Raw genomic sequence first — 17,761 nt, forward strand, 5'->3', positions numbered from 1 at the left:
GGGGTCAAGGGTAGGGTGGTGAAAAAATGAAATTTTGAAGTTGAAAATATTTTTTAAAAACAAACTTAAATTTATTTTTTTTTGGGTAGGGGTGGCATGTAGGAGTGGGTGGGTTGGGGGGGATCAAGTGTAGGGGTGAAAAAATAAAATTTTGAAGTTGAAAATATTTTTTAAAAACACTCATTTTTTTTTGGGGGGGGGGGGGGTAGTTGGGGGACTGGTTTGAAGGTAGGGACAAAATAAATTGATTTTTTCAACAAAAAAGTAATTGTAATTTGAAGTTGGAAGAGAGTTTTGGAAAATGTTTTCCTTAAGTTTTGAAGGGAAATCATTTTCCTTAAATTTGAGGAAAATGAGTTTATTTGGAAAATATTTTTCAAAACATTTAATCCAACCAAACACACCCATAATCATGTTGAAAATATAACGTGAAATATATATATATATATATATGGACTGAAAATCAAATGCAGGGCTCATTTAATTTTGAGCTCGTCATCTTTTCCACCGTAAAAATTTAGCGTAAATTTGTGCAAATATTATAATGAGAGGGATATATTTAGGCTAAAAATATAATGGACTATGAGTCAATTTTTTCCATGTTTGGTTGGCTTAAATGTTTTGCAAAATATTTTTCAAATCAACTCATTTTCATCGAATTGAAGGAAAATGACTTCCCTTCCCCTCATTTCGCGGCTAGGGTTTCATAGCTTTTCTGCGGGGCTGGTTTTCAAAGTGGATATTCGTGGTTGTGGGTTAGTAAATCAGTTTTCGTATTTCATTATGTTTACGATTTCAAAGCATGATAGTTAGGAATTCATAACTTTCCCCTCATTTCGCGGCTAGGGTTTCATAACTTTCTTCGGGGCTGAGTTTCAAAGTGGATATTCATGGTTGTAAACATAATAAAATAAGAAAAAATATTTACTAATCTACAACCACGAATATCCACTTTGAAACCTAGCGACGAAGAAAACTATGAAACCCTAGCCGCGAAATGAGGGAGAAGAGGTGAAATCGTTTTTGGAAAATAATGAAATGAGGGGAAAAAAAGTAATTAAGATTTAAGGATTTAATCTATGTGGCAGTGGAATCCTATTGGCGTGCAATGTGGCATCCACATGACATTTAACAACTTCCATTAATAAAAAGGCACTTTTGACCCAATAGTTTGACGGAAATAGTAGTTTTGAGCCGAAATATAGTTTAAGGGTAAATATAAGCTATTTTAGATAGTTTAAGGGTATTTTTGACCTTTTTCCTTTTAGTCAATGTGGCAGTGGAATCCTATTGGCGTGCAATGTGGCATCCACATGACGTTTAACAACTTCAGTTAATAAGAATGACACTTTTGACCCAATAGTTTGACGGGAAGGGTAGTTTTGAGCCGAAATATAGTTTAAGGGTAAATATGAGTTATTTCGAATAGTTTAAGGGTATTTTTAACCCTTTTATTGTTAAGTAACGTTGTAGACTTATGTTTTAAAAAATAAAAATAAAAATCATATTTATGTATGCTATGTTGAAATTTGCGATAAGAGTATTATGTTAAATTTTTTGTTTTGAATTTATAACTTATGCTATATTTTCAATTTCATTTGTTTTAGTAATATTGAATTTACATTGCAAGTTATTTTTAAATTAGACTTGATAGATTATCTTTTTGTCAAACATTTTAATAATTTATGACATTTTATTTATATATTAATCTTTTTATCAAACATGCATTTCAGATGTTCGTAGAAACTTCATACGTTTAGTTTTTATGATCAATTCAATTGAAATATATTAATTTAAAAAAATTATAAATCAATTATTTTTTTCATAATATTAGTTAAGAACATGTGTTTATTAATTAATATATATTCAAAAAATAATATATATATTAAATATTTAATTTATTATCATTTATAAAGTTTCTTATTTGTCTAGTATAAATTTTAAATAATTAATTTTTATTTTAAAAATTTAATATAATTTTCTGATTGCAATTATGCATCCAAACAGAACATGTGTAATTATACTGTGACATCCAAACATGACATGTGTAATTACACTGAGGCAATCAAACAGGCTAGTGAAATTACTAGACTGTATAATTACGAGTCTGGTAATTACACCAATTACAATTACCAGGTGGCTTTTTCCAAACAGACCATAGTATACAAATTAATGGATAGTTCAAATAAAAGTGAAATCATTCATGAAATACAATTACATAAATCAACAAGCACAACTGCAATCACAACCACAACAATTCTCCAAATCAAACACTAATTTGTTTCCGAATAGTGTTAAATTTGGAAACGACCTACCGAATTACTAAATTATTGTTGTGATAAAATTATTATGTTATGTATTGTATTGTTATCTTGTATTTGAATTATTATGTTATATATTATATTTTTAAATTAAAATTTCCATCTTATCATTTTACTTTTGTGCATTTTTTATAGTGAAAATTAATAATAATATCAAATTATATCAAAATGGTGAAAATTAAAAAAAATTGAAATATTATTAATTCGGGATGAAAGTAATATATATCAAATAATATTTTTTATTATATTAGATTTTAAAAAAATTATAAATATTAGAGATTTAATTAATGACCTTATATTAAAAATAATGTGTTAATTAAAAAAAATAAAAATAAAAAATCTAAAAGTGAAATTGGGAGTATGACGAGAACTAGAAAGTTAATTAAAGAGGGGCTGCAGAATCCATTCTCTATTAGAGTTGGTTGGAGATGTTAAAGTAAGTTATTTGGTAGCTTTGAACCAAAAAAAAAAAGAAAGAAGGTTATTTGGTAGCAGCAGAGAATGGAGAGCTCCGGGGAATTGGTGCCTTTTCCGTTGCTGATGACTTGCAATTACCGGGCATGTACCATCCCTTACAGGTTTCCTTCCAACAATCCCACTAAACCAACGCCCACTGAGCTTTCCTGGATCCACGTCTTCACGAATTCCATCCCTTCTTTTAGGTGCTTCGTCAATTCTCTACTTCTCTCCTTCACTTTTTTTTTTTTTTTTTTTGGTTGGTTTGTGGAAATATTTTAAATTAACTTCAGGAAGAGGGCCGAGAGCGATGACACTGTTCCAGATGCTCTTTCTCGAGCCGAAAAGTTTGCTCACAGGTAACATTTTTGTTCCTGTTTTCTCTTTACTACCCTCACCCATCCATGTCTCCGTCTCTTTTTTCATCAAACTAAAGCATAACCTTCCTTATGGAATATGCTGTTTGTGTATTTAAGGAGATTTATAGTAAGATGCTCATAGGTACACTGAAATACTCGAGGATTTGAAGAAAGATCCTAAAAGTCACGGAGGGCCGCCTGATGGCATTGTAAGTCTTAACCATTTTTATATAAAATGGATCCATCATTTATGTGTCCTTTCTCTATTCTTGCTAACCTGTTTCCTTCTATGTACACTTTTTAGCTTCTTTGTCGCCTTCGGGAGCAAGTGCTTAGGGAATTGGGATTCAGAGATATATTTAAAAAAGTTAAGGTGAGTGCTCAGGTTGACTTATTCATCATTTCTTAGAATTGGAAGTTCTCAATGAACAACAAAGATATAAAGAACTTTAATGAAGATGAAATCTATCGCAATCATAAAAAAACATGTATCATCTACGTTTGAAACTTAAAAAAAAAAGACATTTTGAAGTTGAAAAGTGGTATCTGGAAGTTGAAGTTTTGTTTGAACATGTATTTCACTTGAAAAAGAGTTTGGAGTTTTTGTGAGTGGGAATAGAAAAATTCACTGAAAAAGAGGTCAAATCAGTTTTCCAAACACACAAACGTATCTTCAAAAACTAACCAAAAAATTGTTCCAATTTATAACCAAACATTATTTAGATATATTTTTTTAAGGAAAGTATCTCTGTCCATAAACCAGTACTTCATGCATGACTATGCAAACACACACTTTGGTCTCTGTTGTTGGTGTGAGCATCCCTTATTGTTCAAATAAGCAATCCCAATTTTCCTGTGAGAATTTTTGCTGATCAACTTTTAGGTCAAATTAATAAACTCATTGCTCATTTGAAAATCATTTTGTTGTTTTTTAACCTGTTATCCCACGTGAACCAAAATGTAGAAGATTTGACTGTTTTTTGTTGTTGGGCTTATGTAAATCAACTAGGACGAAGAAAATGCAAAGGCTATATCCTTATTTGAGGATGTGGTACATCTAAATGATGCTATTGAGGATGAAGCTAAGCGTATGGAGAACTTGGTCAAAGGGATTTTTGCAGGAAACCTATTTGATCTTGGCTCGGCACAGGTAGGTAATGTTTCATAGATGACTCATATATAAAGAAATATATATGTACTTAACATTAAATTGTACCTCTGACTTGCCATGACTTGCCGAGGTATGCCATGCCCTTTATTCGATGACTCCTCCCTCAACAAAGAAATGTATGCATATAAGATTTGTGCCTTTGATTATATGGCAAGAGTACTCATATACCATGGTCGTGGGTGGTGGTGCGGGGAGATCGGTGCACTAAGTTTCTGCTGTGCGTGGTGTTCGAAGGAGGGTCTGGATAAAAAAAGAACTAAAAAATTATGTGGCAAGAGCTTCTCAAAAGCGCGTAATTTAAGAACTAAAATTTGTGTTTATTATAACATGTGCTTTGTCATTGGGTTCATCTTGAAAGAAGACATTTTTAAGCTCTTTAAAGTAATTTAACCTCAATAGGAATGTGGCAAGAGCAAGTGATCACTGATTTATTCACCACTATCACAAAGAGTCAATTCATCTTCATCACGAGTTTGGCCATGTTGTATATTTGTATTATATGCAATGACAGTGAACCGAGTGATGTAAACTAAATATAATGCTATTCTTGATAAAAAAACTAAATACTATTTCCATTAACCAATTTTGGGACCTTTCTAAATATTTTGAGTATTATGGTGACCACTTGTGGCTCCCAAAGGCATACGCAGGCGCACATGGTTGCCTAGTAATATAGTGACTCAATTAGACTTCACTATTACTAATTAATTAAACAAGTATTTTTTCCCAAAGTTGATTTGATTATAAACTACTACAAAAATTAAAACTAGATTATTTATGCTAACAAGTAATCTATGACGTGATTTCACACTTTAGAATTTACATAGAGAGATGAGCATTCCAGGGTTGTGGTTGGGTCACCAATCCTATTGAGGTATCAAAATACTTCCTCCTAATCTGAATTATTGATGATTGCTAATTACCGGATCATTAATACTCGTAGATTCTCCCGAATTACTACTCACCTATTCAAAATAGATCATCATCTTTATACCCTTCGGGGTGGCCCAATGGTTTGAGCTTGGGACTTCGATGTTGGAGGTCTCAAGTTCGAAACCCCTTGCCAGCGAAAGCAATGGTTTGCCTTCTGGGTCGAGCTCGTTGCACCAGGCTTGCCTAGTGCGGGTTACCTCTCCTATGTGGTTTGCGAGCTATTGCATAGGAGCGAGGGTTTTACCCTGTGGGCACCCAAAGGGTAGCGGCTGCGGGTTTCCCTTGTCATCAAAAAAATAGATCATCGTCTTTATTCCTATAGAATTGATCTCTCAAGAATGCATAATGTTTAGGATTAATTGAATGCGGCAGCTAGGTATATTCCTATCCTAGTCGCAAATCCTTGTCCTACCTTTAGGGAATTAGATCTCACTCTTGTTATCCTTTCTCTAAGACAACACCTTTCCCAACTCCCAAGTATGTTTATTAGATAGTAGATAGAACTTAATTGTTAGCTACACAATCAAACAATTAATCACAGGACCAAAGAAACCATCGCAAACTGATAATTCAAACTGATTTCAAAATGCACTCCTTGAAAAAGTAGAAGTTGATGCACACAAATGCATACTTAATCCAAGTCTCTGAAGAGTTTTACTTCCGGAGTTAATAGAATCTATTCAGACTCTTCCACATGCTAAAAATCTTTCCAAATTGATAGATTGATACCCTTAATCTTGCTTAAATCACAACTAGCATTTAGAAAATGACCATTTTCAAGGTTGAATCAATTGTTCTTAATGAATATTTTTTTGAAGCTTGCGGAGCTATTTTCAAGGGATGGCATTTCTTTTTTAGCTAGTTGCCAAAACCTCGTTCCTCGACCTTGGGTTATTGATGACTTGGATACTTTCATAACAAAATGGACCAGAGAATCATGGAAAAAGGTTAGTAGTTAAACATATGTGAAAGTTATCTTTTCCACTGGGCTTTATGTTTTTATTTGTTTATGACAAATATTCTTTCATAACAAAATGGAGCAGAAAATCATGGAAAAAGGCTAGTAGTTAACCATATGTGAAACTTATCTTCTCCACTGGGCTTTATGTTTTACTTGTTTATGACAAATATCCGATGCGTTTGAATTCAGTGGCGTAGCCACATGGTGGTCAAGGTGTCCAATTTGTCGAAAAAAAATATCGTATATACAAGTAAAATGAAACAAAAAATGATAAAATAACATAATTTAGACACTCTTAACATAACAAACTGTTATAGCCCAGTGGTTTCACCTCCTTGGAAAGAGGAAGTGCTTGTGTGTTTGAATCTCACTAGTTCTACTTTTTGAAAAGATCTTTTATTGTGCTATTTCTGGACACCCTTTGTGAAATTCCTGGCTCCGCCCATGCGTTTGATGTATGCTGGTTCACTGACTTGCTTACTCCTATACAGGCTGTAATCTTTGTGGATAATTCTGGTGCAGATATTATTCTGGGCATTCTGCCATTTACGAGAGAATTACTTCGTCATGGGACACAGGTTACTTGGGAGTCTTGTTTCTCTCTTGCACATAAAATGGAAATTTTCTAGAGTTCACTGTTCACTAAACTGAAAAAGAAAAGATAGATTACATAATCTATTTTGACTACATTGCAAATTTAAAATGCCATTTTATAGGCATTTTTTTTATAGTAGTAAAGTTGCCATTATACAGGCATCTTTAATATGCTCAGTTCTGTAGATATTAATTATAGTTAACAACACTAAATATTTTAACATGCTGTTTTCTGTATCTAAGAGAGTTAATTTATCCTCTTCTAATGCTCTTTTCTTAGCTGCATTCAGTCAAATGGATGTGGTTTATTTTTCAGTACAACATTAGGTGAATAGGTGTTCTGTGATACTCTTATGCCTGAATTGTACTTGTGGCACTTTTTTTCTTCTTCATAAGGTAATAATTTGTATTGATAAATTTAGGGAGTGCCTCGTACAAGTGGTTTATCATAAAGTAGAGAATCTACACAAAAATGCAATTACCTACGAAGAGTAATAGAGTATCCAATTATCTATAATAATCTCATAGGTGTTTCGTATTCCAAATGTTTATAAAGAAAAAAGAAATTTGGTGCCTTGAGGCTATTATTATTGTCTTATTTCTATTCCCTCAATCCAATGAGGTTAAGAAGTTACTGGACACAAACTCTGAGGCTATAGCCATATAGTTAAAAATTCAATAAACCAGATTTTAAGTATGAATAAAGCTTCATCATAAGTTAGCAGTTTTCATATTCATAGACTTGATAATTATATGAAGGTGCGTCAGATTGGATTAGACATTGGCTGTATTTGAGTGCTCACAACTCAATTAAGCTCTCCTTGTAATGACATTGGCAATTTTTTTTTGTCTTTGCAGGTTATTTTGGCAGCTAATGACTTGCCTTCTATTAACGATGTTACTTACCCTGAGTTGGTAGAGATAATATCTAAGGTGGTAGAAATGTTATTCAAATTTTGATGCTTTCAATTTTACCTACTTTAGGTTTAATGAACATGTATTTTTGCTTATTAATCAAATTTTGATGCTTTCAATTTTACCTACTTTAGGTTTAATGAACATGGATTTTTGCTTATTAACAGTTAAAAGATGAGCAGGGGAAGCTTGTAGGTGTGGACACATCCAACCTTTTAGTTGCAAATTCTGGAAACGATTTACCAGTAAGGGACAGTCACTTATCTACTTCATTTGCATGATGAACTGTCCCCAGTCCCCCCACCCATTACCTCCACTTCAAAAATTTTAGAAAGGGTGGAATCCTGTGACTTCTAAACTTTAGATAGCCCCTCTAAATTGAGGTTTTTGACGAGAGTCGAGCATTGGCCTCACAAATTTCTACTTTCTAGCTTGTTAATCTTCGCTCAAGCTATTATTTGAGCAGCTATCCCTTTCACAAATTCTTATTAAGTAAATTGAAGTCTGATGCCAGCATTTATAACAATTAGTTAAATCCCCAAAATTATATGTTCTCGAATATTCAATGCATCATAAGTAACAAAATAAAAGTAGAGTTACTCATTTGCCAAAAAATGGTACTGTCTCCAGAACTTATGAATATATCTGGATGCTCCACCTTAATTGACAGTCTTACTTCACTGTGACTACAGGTTATTGATCTTACGGGAATATCACAAGAGCTTGCCGACTTGGCAAGCGATGCTGACCTTGTCATTCTGGAAGGCATGGTGAGTCTTTTGCTGTCAATGCTTTGTTACTGTAACCACAGCTTTTGTTTCATATCTTAATACCATCAGTAATATACGTCATAAGTTCTATCCACATATGTTCTGATCACCAAGTCATACTTTACGCGATTGCATTTTTATTGGAATTGAGATAATACCCCTACTAAATCACCACCTCCCAAGTTAAACTGGTGCTTGCTGTTGCACTAGGTTCCATGTTTTAATAGATTTTTTTTTATGGACGAGCTACAACAATTGCACCAATTAAAGCAACTAGCAGGATTATTAAAATCAGTTCAAATGGAAGAAAATATTGGTTGCAAGTGGCTATTTATTGAGGGCATGCAGTAAGATTTAGGCATAGGACTTTGTTACCAATACTCAAAAAAAGTTTTAGGCATAGGACTGGCGATGATGCTTATGTTGGTGGGAATCTGATAGAAACTAAACTGAAACGAGATGAAAATGAAACTTTACTAGTTAAATGAAGTGCAAGAATGATTAATTAATTAGGCTTTAACTTTGTAGATCTTGAACTAATTGAACTTAATTAGACCAAACAAAGTATATTTTGAAGTTGAACTTAGACTTGAACTTGAAATTAGAACTTGAACTTAGAATTTGAACTTGAACTTAGAACTTGAACTTGAAATTAGAATTTGAACTTGAACTTAGAACTTGAATTGAACTTGAAATTAGAACTTGAGCTTGAACTTGAACTTAGAACGTGAACTTAGAATTTGAAGTTGAACTTAGACTTGAACTTGAAATTAGAACTTGAACTTGGAACTAATTAAGTCTTAAACACTGCATTATGGATTGGACAAATCTCCAGATTCAAAGGAAATAATAATTTATTTCTTCTGCAGAATTCTCCTAAAATACACTGTCAAAAAAACTAGTATTTATAATAAACATAAAGATAACTCCTAATAGATAGAGATAGTAACAGTTACTGCTGTAGATTACTGCTGCTGGTAATAACTTCTACTTATAACTACTATAGATAATTACTGCTTATTATTTTATCCTATATAAAACAAAGAAGCTTAAGACAGATAAACTAAGATTATCTCCACATTTCTTCTAGAGTAAGTCCTTAAAGGAGCATTCGTATCAGTGCATCCTCCCTGAAAAGTAGGAAACTGATCTGCAATGAGATCATAGTTTTCCCAACTAGCTTCTTCAAGCGGACGGTCAACCCAGTGAACGAGCAGTTCCAAAAAAGAACCAGCTTCTTTGACCCATCGATGTGCAAGAATCTTGGCAGGAGATATTGTGCAAGAGGAGGAGGGGCTGGTTGTATAACAACTTGTTGACCATGAGCTGGACGGAGCAAAGATACATGAAAAATCGGATGTACTTTGGAGGAAGCAGGAAGCTCCAGTTCATAAGCTACATCGTGCAATTTTATATGGTCCAACACATCGTACAATTTTATATGGTCCAAAAAATCGAGGTGACAATTTTTTGCACCTGCGATGAGCCAAAGAACGTTGACGGTAAGGCTAAACACGTAGAAAGACAGAATCTCCAACTTGAAAGGTAACATCTCGACGATGAGAATTAGCTTGTTGTTTCATTCGAGTTTGAGCCTTTAAAAGGTTATCCTTGAGAATTTTTAGCATGGCATCACAATTCAAAAGTTGTTCTTCAAGTTCAGCAATGCGTGTTTCTCCATGAACAAAAGGAGAAATGGATGGAGGGTCCCTACCATAAACAACCTTGAATGGGGTAGTTTCTATGGATGAGTGGAAGCCCGTGTTAAAAGAAAACTCTGCCCATGGTAGAAACTGACTCCATGTACGAGGCTGCTCCATAACAAAGCATCGTAAATACGATTCCAAGCATCTGTTAACCACCTCTGCTTGTCCATCAGATTGTGGATGGTAAGATGTACCCATTCTTAGCCTTGTCTGGCTAAGTCGAAAAAGCTCCTGCCAAAAAGCACTGAGAAAGATAACATCCCAATAAGATAGGATTGACCGAGGAATGCCGTGAATACGCACAATTTCTTTGTAGAAAATCTTAGCAACAATCTTAGCAGTATATGGGTGAGAAAGTGGGATGAAATGAGAATACTTCCTGAGACGATCTACGACAACCAAAATTGTATCAGAACCACCCGATTTGGGAAGTCCTACAATGAAGTCAAGTGAGATATCTTCCCAAATTCTATTAGGTATAGGCAAGGGTTGTAGAAGTCCAACAGGTGCTAGAGCTTGGTAATTTGGCTTGTTGACAAACCAAACAGTTCTGAACAAAGATCTTAACATCATGCTACATCCTTGGCCAGGAAAAGTTGGAGGAGAGGCGCTTCAAGGTTTTCAAATATCCTCCATGCTTGGCAGAAGGTGTGTCATGAGACTCTGAGAAAAGCTTTTGTTGAATAGAAGATTGATCCAGAACGACCAACCTTTCCTTGAAATAAAGTTTCTCCACAAGATGAAAATTTGGTTGTAAGGAAGGATCATGGTGAATGGCTTGGATAATCTCAATTCTCATGAGTATATGTATCTGCTTGGAGAGCATTTTGCCAATTGGAAAAATCCATTGGCACAGGAATAGCAAGAGCCAGAAATTCAGCATTTAATGGCCTCCTTGAAAGAGAATCAACTTCCAAATTGTCTTTTCCAGCTTTGTAAACAATTGTGAAGTCGAAGGGAAGCAATTTCATTTATAATCTTTGCTGCTCATTAGTAGTAATATGCCGGGAAAGAAGATACTTGAGGCTGCAATGATCTGTTTGGACATAAAAAATGATGGCCCAGGAGGTAGTGTTTCCATTTCTGCAAAGCTAAAACAAGAGCAAGCAATTCGCGGTCATAAGTTGACTTCAAACGACTGGAAAAAGAAAGTCCCTTACTAAAATAAGCAATAGGATGGTCATCCTGAAGAAGAATAGCCCCTATTCCTTTTGAAGCACCACAAATGGTTGAGTGAAATCTGAAAGTTGTAGTACTGGAACAATTGTTAGGGCTTGCTTTAGAAGTATTCTCAGCTGAGTTCGACCATTGAAAAGCATTTTTCTTGGTAAGTTCATGAGTGGTCGAGCCATCATTCCATAACCCTTCACTAATCTGCAATAATAACCTGTTAACCAAAGAAATCCACGTAACTCCTTCACATTAATTGGTACTGGCCACTCCAAGACAACTTGAACTTTATCCCGATCAACACCAACCCTTTTTTTTTTGAAATCACATGACCCAAAAAAGAAATGTGGATTTGCCCAAATGAGCATTTAGAAGTTTTGGCATAGAAATAGTTATCTCTCAGAAGTTGGAGAGCAAGTTCCAAGTGATTGATATGTTGCTCAATGGTCTGACTGTATACCAAGATGTCATCAAAGAATACAAGAATAAATTTACGTAGGTGTGATCGGAACAAATCATTCATAGCACATTGGAAAGTTGAAGGAGCATTAGTGAGACCAAAGGGCACAACAGTGAACTCATAAATGACCAGAGTGAGTACGAAAAGCAATTTCATGAATGTCGGCAGGATCGACACGTATCTGGTGGTAACCAGAATGAAAATCAATCTTTGAAAAAATAGTTGCTTCATGCAGTTCGTCAAAAAGCTCATCAATATTTGGAATTGGGTACTTATCTGGAATAGTGATTTGGTTGAGACCTCTATAATCAATGCACATACACCATGTATTGTCCTTTTTCTTGACGAGAAGGATAGGGCTAGCAAACAGACTCATACTTGACCTTATAAAACCCTTTTGGAGTGATTCAGAAACTTATTTTTCATTTTTTGATTTTTGGAAATACGGATAACGATACAGACAGATGTTGCGTGGTCTTGAGTTAGGAATCAAAGGGATTGAGTGGATGTGTTGACGAAAAGAAAGCAGCCAGCATGATTCGATCCTGTGACCTCCGCGGACAATGTTTGATCCTATGCCACTGGCACCACATAGTACTTTGTTCCATTGGGTGGCACGTTAGTTATTTATATGTTATATATATATATATATATATATATATATATATATATAGAGAGAGAGAGAGAGAGAGAGAGAGAGAGTGTGTTTCCATCAGAGCTTGTGGGCCCCACGAGCCTTCATAGATCCTCCCCTAACCATAGATGAGGTACGGTTATCAGTGAAGAAGACAATTTAATGATACAATGTCAATTTAGTGAGGCTGAGATCAAAGAATGTGTGATGGCATGTGCGCAAGACAAGGCACCTGGACCGGATGGATTCACCATGACATTTTTCACCAATTGTTGGGAAATAGTAAGCAAAGTAGTGGCAGCAGTTCGGTACATTTTTGAAAGTCAATGCCACCTTCATAGCTTAATAGGAAGCATATATAAGATCATCTCAAAAGTGTTCACTGAGAGGCTGAAAAAATTCGTATCAAAACTAGTAGATACACATCTGATGGAATTTATCAAGGGTAGGAAGATCATGGATGCTATTGTGATTGCCAACGAATGTGTAGATGTGAGGCAAATTAGCAAGGTCCCAAACATTCTTTGTAAGCTGGATATAGAGAAAGCCTATGACCACTTAAATTGGGGTTTCCTATGGAAGACTTTGGAAAACATGGGTTTTGGGGAAAGATGGATAAACAGGATCAAATCTTGCACCACTATAGTGAAATTTTCAGTTTTGATTAATGACTCTCCTACAAGTTTCTTCTCATCTGAGAGAGGCCTGAGACAAGGGGATCCATTATCTCCTTTTCTCTTTATTTGGGCAATGGAGGGTCTCAATGATATGCTAAGAACAGCCCAAACAAACACATGGAGGATAGACAGTTTCGCCATCTCACATCTCCAATATGCAGATGACACTCTAATATTTTGTGATGCAGACATCAGCCAACTGAAGGTTTTAAGAATAATACTGAAATTGTTTGAAGCAACCTCAAGTCTACACATCAATTGGGGCAAAAGTTTCATTAATCCAGTGAATGAGGTACCTAAGATTGACAGGCAGGCAAATATTTTGGGATGAAAGATATGGGAGCTGCCCACAATATATTTGGGAATGCCTCTGGGAGATAAGAGCAAATCAAAAGGCATATAGAATAATGTACTAGAGAAATGCGAGAAGAAGCTTGCCAACTGGAAAAGTCAGTATTTATCCCTGGGTGGCAGAGTTACTCTCATCAACAGTGTTCTTGATGCTTTGCCTACCTACATGATGTCTGTGTACCCTATGCCAGCAAGTGTAAGAGAGATTAGATGGCATTAGAAGAAATTTTCTTTGGCAAGGCAACTGTAATCCTAATTAGCACAAGGTTCACTTGGTCAAGTGGGATGAAGTTTGTCAACAAAAAAAAGGGGAACTAGGAACAAGGAATCTGAAATTACAAAACCACAAGTTGCTAATGAAATGGCTGTGGAGATTTTCATCACAAGAACAACCGCTGTGGAAAGATACCATTAATGCCAGATATGGAATGGATACAAGGTGGATCAACAACATAGCAACACAACCATATGGCACTGGAGTGTGGAGGACAATTAGGAATCTATGTCCAAAACTTATAAACAAGTGCATAATTAAGATAGGAGATGGTGGAAAAACTCTGCTTTGGGAGGAAGTTTGGGTGGGACAGGATTCACTCAAAACTAGTTTCCTTGACCTATTCAGCTTAAGTCTACAAAAAGTGGCCACTGTCAAAGAAATGAGAGATGCTCAGGGTTGGAACTTAAGGTTCAGGAGACCTTTAAATGATTGGGAGGTGAATAGCATGGTTGAATTTCTGAATATCCTGGAATGATGCAAGGAACTCAATAACAGTGAAAACAAACTATTATGGGCTCCAGATAAACATGGGAGATTCTCAATTGGAGGAGCTTACAGAAACTCCCAGAGGACACACACTCAACCAAGCTACTGGCCATGAAAAATGATCTGGAAAATTAAAGTGCCCTTCAGGTGGCTTGTTTTACTTGGCTATTAGCAAAACGGGTTGTTCTCACGCAGGATAACCGTATGAAGAAGGGCCTCCATTTGTGCTCTAGATGTTTTTTTTTTGTGAATGCGAGGCAGAGACAATAAATAATCTCTTTTTACACTGTAAGGAGACAATGAAACTTTGGCAGATTTTCATCAATATAAGGGGCATCAGTTGGTCTATGTCAGGAAACATAAAGGAAGCTTTGGCATGTTGGAATCGGGAAGGAAATTAGTCGGGGCACAGGGAGAGATGGAAGATTGTCCCAGCTTGCATTTGGTGGACTATTTGGCTGGAAAGGAATCAGAGATGTTTTGAGAACAAGAGCTGCTCTATGGAGAAGATGAAGCTGAGTTGTTTAGCTCTTTTCTATTTTTGGTGTAAACATGAATATCCTCATGAAGATGAGGATATCCCTAGTATCTTAGAATTCTTAATGAGTTTGTAGGAAAACAACAACACTTTTGTATCTCCGATTGTAAGTATTACTTGAATATGTCCTGAGTATTCCTTTGTTAATAATACAAGTTGCCTTTTCTCAAAAAACCCAGTCACTCTTTTACTTTTTAATGTTTCTGCGGTCTGAAATCAACAGTCTGTTCGTGTTTCAGTGAATGCATATGTTTTCAGGTGAAAGTATCCTTGTTCTAGGCAAGTGCAAAAGGGTTTCCACTTGACATACCCTCATTACCTTCCTAATTTGGAGTTTCTGATTGGAGCAGTATTGTGTATGTAGCAAATAGTTTTCCTGTATTTTCAGGTTTCAAAAAGAGAATTATTACCTGACTAGCAACTGATTTGACTTAACAACCAGATCGTTTCACATGGATTAAGACTGAGGTGGTAGTTCTTCCTCAGGTACCTTGGAACTTGTAAATTACCTTTCTTCTGGGCTGCTTTCATATAGGCATTTGACAATATCAAAAACGAATAACATTTCTGTTCAACTTTGTACGTGCAAAATTCTTCAAGTGCATATTTAAGAATTGTAATTTTCATAAAATCTCTTGTTTTGCTACCACATTGATTTCTTTTGCCAGGGCCGTGGTATAGAGACAAATCTTTATGCTCAATTCAGATGTGATTCCCTGAAGATTGGAATGGTAATGCCTTATTAATAGATGTGCACGCCAAACCCATCCACCCAACCGTGGCCGTCTTCACCTTCTGGCTTCTACAGGGAACAAAGAAGGGATGAACTCCCTTTCTGAGGGGCCTTATCACTAAATCCGGTTGGAGGGTGGGGATATCTAACCTGATGATTATAATATTCATACTTCTCGGTCCTTTTTTTCTTGTGTTTTCAGGTGAAGCACCCAGAGGTTGTTGAGTTTCTTGGAGGAAGGCTTTATGATTGCGTGTTCAAATATAACGAGGTCTTGGAATAGATGTAGTTATTGACTACTTATATCCCACAATAGGCACATTCAACAACAAAAAAAATGTTGTAAAACTATTTGGTTGATATCACTTGCAAGATCAAGGCACAAACTAAAATTATTGAAGAAATTTTAGTGGACATCACCAGTAAGAATACTGCAGAAGCTGGTTTAAGATTGTTAGTTTCCTATTATCTATTGCTATTGCAAACATGTGGTGAAGGGCATGCCAACTTGACCTAATAGTTGTTCTAGCGCTTAGTGGTAACTGGTAAGCTACAAGATAGTATGGTGTTACTGGCAACTGGCTGATATGGTTTTTCAATTTGAGACGATAACAGCAGGAGAGATATTAATAAAGGAAAATAGCTTAGTTATTCTATTCATGTACCATAACGTGATCATCCGGTATATGTAGCAGTCAAGTGACTCTGTGACTTTGGGTGTGAGACAATCTCTGTGTTGGAAGTTGAAATGGAACACAATTAGTGTCAAAGATCAGTGTTAAACCGCAGTGAAGGGTGAGAGTCGAGAATGGCAGATGACTTGGAATAATGTTTCATCCTTTTCGACGGAGGAAACAATAACGTTAATAATCCTCATGGTCCAACCCATAGCTAGCTTTGGTGAATATACAATTATTCCCTTACAGCCTGGGGCCAGCGAGGGGTAAAAGAGTCTCACAAACAATAGGAGAATATAACAGGCTGTCGATGGAAACGTAGGAATGTGCAGGTGACGGTGAATGAGTGATGACCACTCACCTTGTTTATTATTACCTATTACCTATACTATATGCCCAAAGTTTTTAGTTCTTCTCTTCACCGACGAATTGATTTCCTCTTCACCTACACTTGCACAGAGAATATGAGCTCTTTTCTTCAAAGTTTTCATAGCAAAGAAGCTCTGCCCATGTCAAAACCTACAGAAGAAGAAAGAGGAGAAGGACTTGGCGTACGCAAAAGGCTGTCTTCTCTCTCTCTAAGGATGAACATGCGCATGATGAGGTCTACTTGTCAACAACAACCCATCCTCTCATTCTACTCCTCCTCCTCCTCCTCCTCCTCATGGGCATTTCGCCGATCCAAATCCTTGTCCTCTATGGGAGAATACACTGGCAATTCCATTAGGAAATGGTGGGATTGGGGATTGGGCTGGATCATGTCCAAGAAGCCCGCCTTTGCCAACGATCTGGAAATGAATGAAGAAGAGAAAGCCGTATTGGGATGCAACAGCAAGGGCAGCTGGAGGCACGTATTTTACAAAGTAAGGTCGGAGCTACGGAGGTTCATCGGATCCGGCAACAATGTGGGTCTACCTCAAACCTTCCGGTACAACTACTCCAACAACTTCGATGACAACTTAATCAGGAACAACTGATGGATTACTCACTCTACTACAGTATGTGATAAGCTAGCTCCTTTTGTAATGTTGGTTAATTCATTGATTGATTCGAGTGGTTTTTACTTTATTTTTTATAAATAATAATAATAGATCGGAGTCCACATTAGTTTGCAGCAGCGAGTACGTACGTAAATGTATAAAGTGAATTATTTTTATCTTCATTACGTTGTATTATTTGTGTAATTCTTTTCACCATTCTCGAGTGTACTTTTCTCCATTTGATTTATGCATAAATACTACTGCTATAAATTTTGTATATGGCCTAATTATTATGGTTTAAACGTGTTGTATGTATGAGTTATGAGTTATGACCATAACAAAATTGAAGATGTCGGCACATGGGGTGACCAACTGGAACTCGCTCACCGACAGCTATTTTGCTGCAGTCGGTGGCCGAATATGCGTTTGTCTTTTAACGAGTATTTATTTCTCTATCCTTTTCGTCTAGGCAAACATCATATCATATATGTAATGCAATTCCCTTAAATATTTTTGGTTGCCTAATTGAAATTCTTACTTTCTATACTCCCCTTCTCCCTCATATCTCTCTCTCCTCTTATTAGTTATTATT

At 35.9% G+C, this 17,761-nt stretch overlaps 2 protein-coding genes across 4 annotated transcripts; both read left to right on the forward strand.

Moving 5' to 3' along the window:
• Positions 1–2,728: 2,728 nt before the first annotated feature.
• On the forward strand, positions 2,729–15,973 carry LOC125878410 (damage-control phosphatase At2g17340-like). 3 transcript variants are annotated; one of them, XR_007447752.1, is made up of 13 exons: positions 2,729–2,983; positions 3,071–3,136; positions 3,279–3,345; positions 3,441–3,509; positions 4,146–4,286; positions 6,059–6,187; positions 6,693–6,779; positions 7,654–7,728; positions 7,878–7,955; positions 8,403–8,480; positions 15,222–15,265; positions 15,448–15,510; positions 15,715–15,816. XR_007447752.1 is itself a non-coding variant. In XM_049559668.1 (12 exons), the coding sequence occupies exons 1-12, from the start codon at positions 2,823–2,825 to the stop codon at positions 15,793–15,795; spliced, it is 1,011 nt and encodes a 336-aa protein (XP_049415625.1). In that variant the 5' UTR covers positions 2,729–2,822; the 3' UTR covers positions 15,796–15,973. The 3 variants fall into 3 exon arrangements, 2 of the variants coding, with proteins under 2 accessions (XP_049415625.1, XP_049415619.1); XM_049559668.1 differs by lacking the exon at positions 15,222–15,265 and having other exon boundaries at positions 2,729–2,899; positions 15,715–15,973; XM_049559662.1 differs by lacking the exon at positions 15,222–15,265 and having other exon boundaries at positions 2,730–2,983; positions 15,715–15,973.
• A 330-nt stretch (positions 15,974–16,303) lies between these two features.
• LOC125878428 (uncharacterized) lies at positions 16,304–17,322 on the forward strand. The gene has a single exon (XM_049559684.1). The coding sequence runs from the start codon at positions 16,582–16,584 to the stop codon at positions 17,164–17,166; it is 585 nt and encodes a 194-aa protein (XP_049415641.1). The 5' UTR covers positions 16,304–16,581; the 3' UTR covers positions 17,167–17,322.
• The last annotated feature ends 439 nt before the right edge of the window (positions 17,323–17,761 follow it).

Source organism: Solanum stenotomum, chromosome 1 (assembly GCF_019186545.1).
Source record: "Solanum stenotomum isolate F172 chromosome 1, ASM1918654v1, whole genome shotgun sequence".
Lineage (NCBI taxonomy): Eukaryota > Viridiplantae > Streptophyta > Magnoliopsida > Solanales > Solanaceae > Solanum > Solanum stenotomum.

What these genes read in the sequence shown, in the direction of transcription:
- LOC125878428 (XM_049559684.1), top strand. Translation starts at nt 16,582, where the DNA reads ATGCCCAAAGTTTTTAGTTCTTCTCTTCACCGACGAATTGATTTCCTC.
- LOC125878410 (XM_049559662.1), top strand. Translation starts at nt 2,823, where the DNA reads ATGGAGAGCTCCGGGGAATTGGTGCCTTTTCCGTTGCTGATGACTTGC. An exon ending in GCCGAAAAGTTTGCTCACAG is followed by an intron (nt 3,137 to 3,278) that starts GTAACATTTTTG and finishes AGATGCTCATAG; the next exon opens with GTACACTGAAATACTCGAGG. An exon ending in TACTTCGTCATGGGACACAG is followed by an intron (nt 6,780 to 7,653) that starts GTTACTTGGGAG and finishes TTGTCTTTGCAG; the next exon opens with GTTATTTTGGCAGCTAATGA.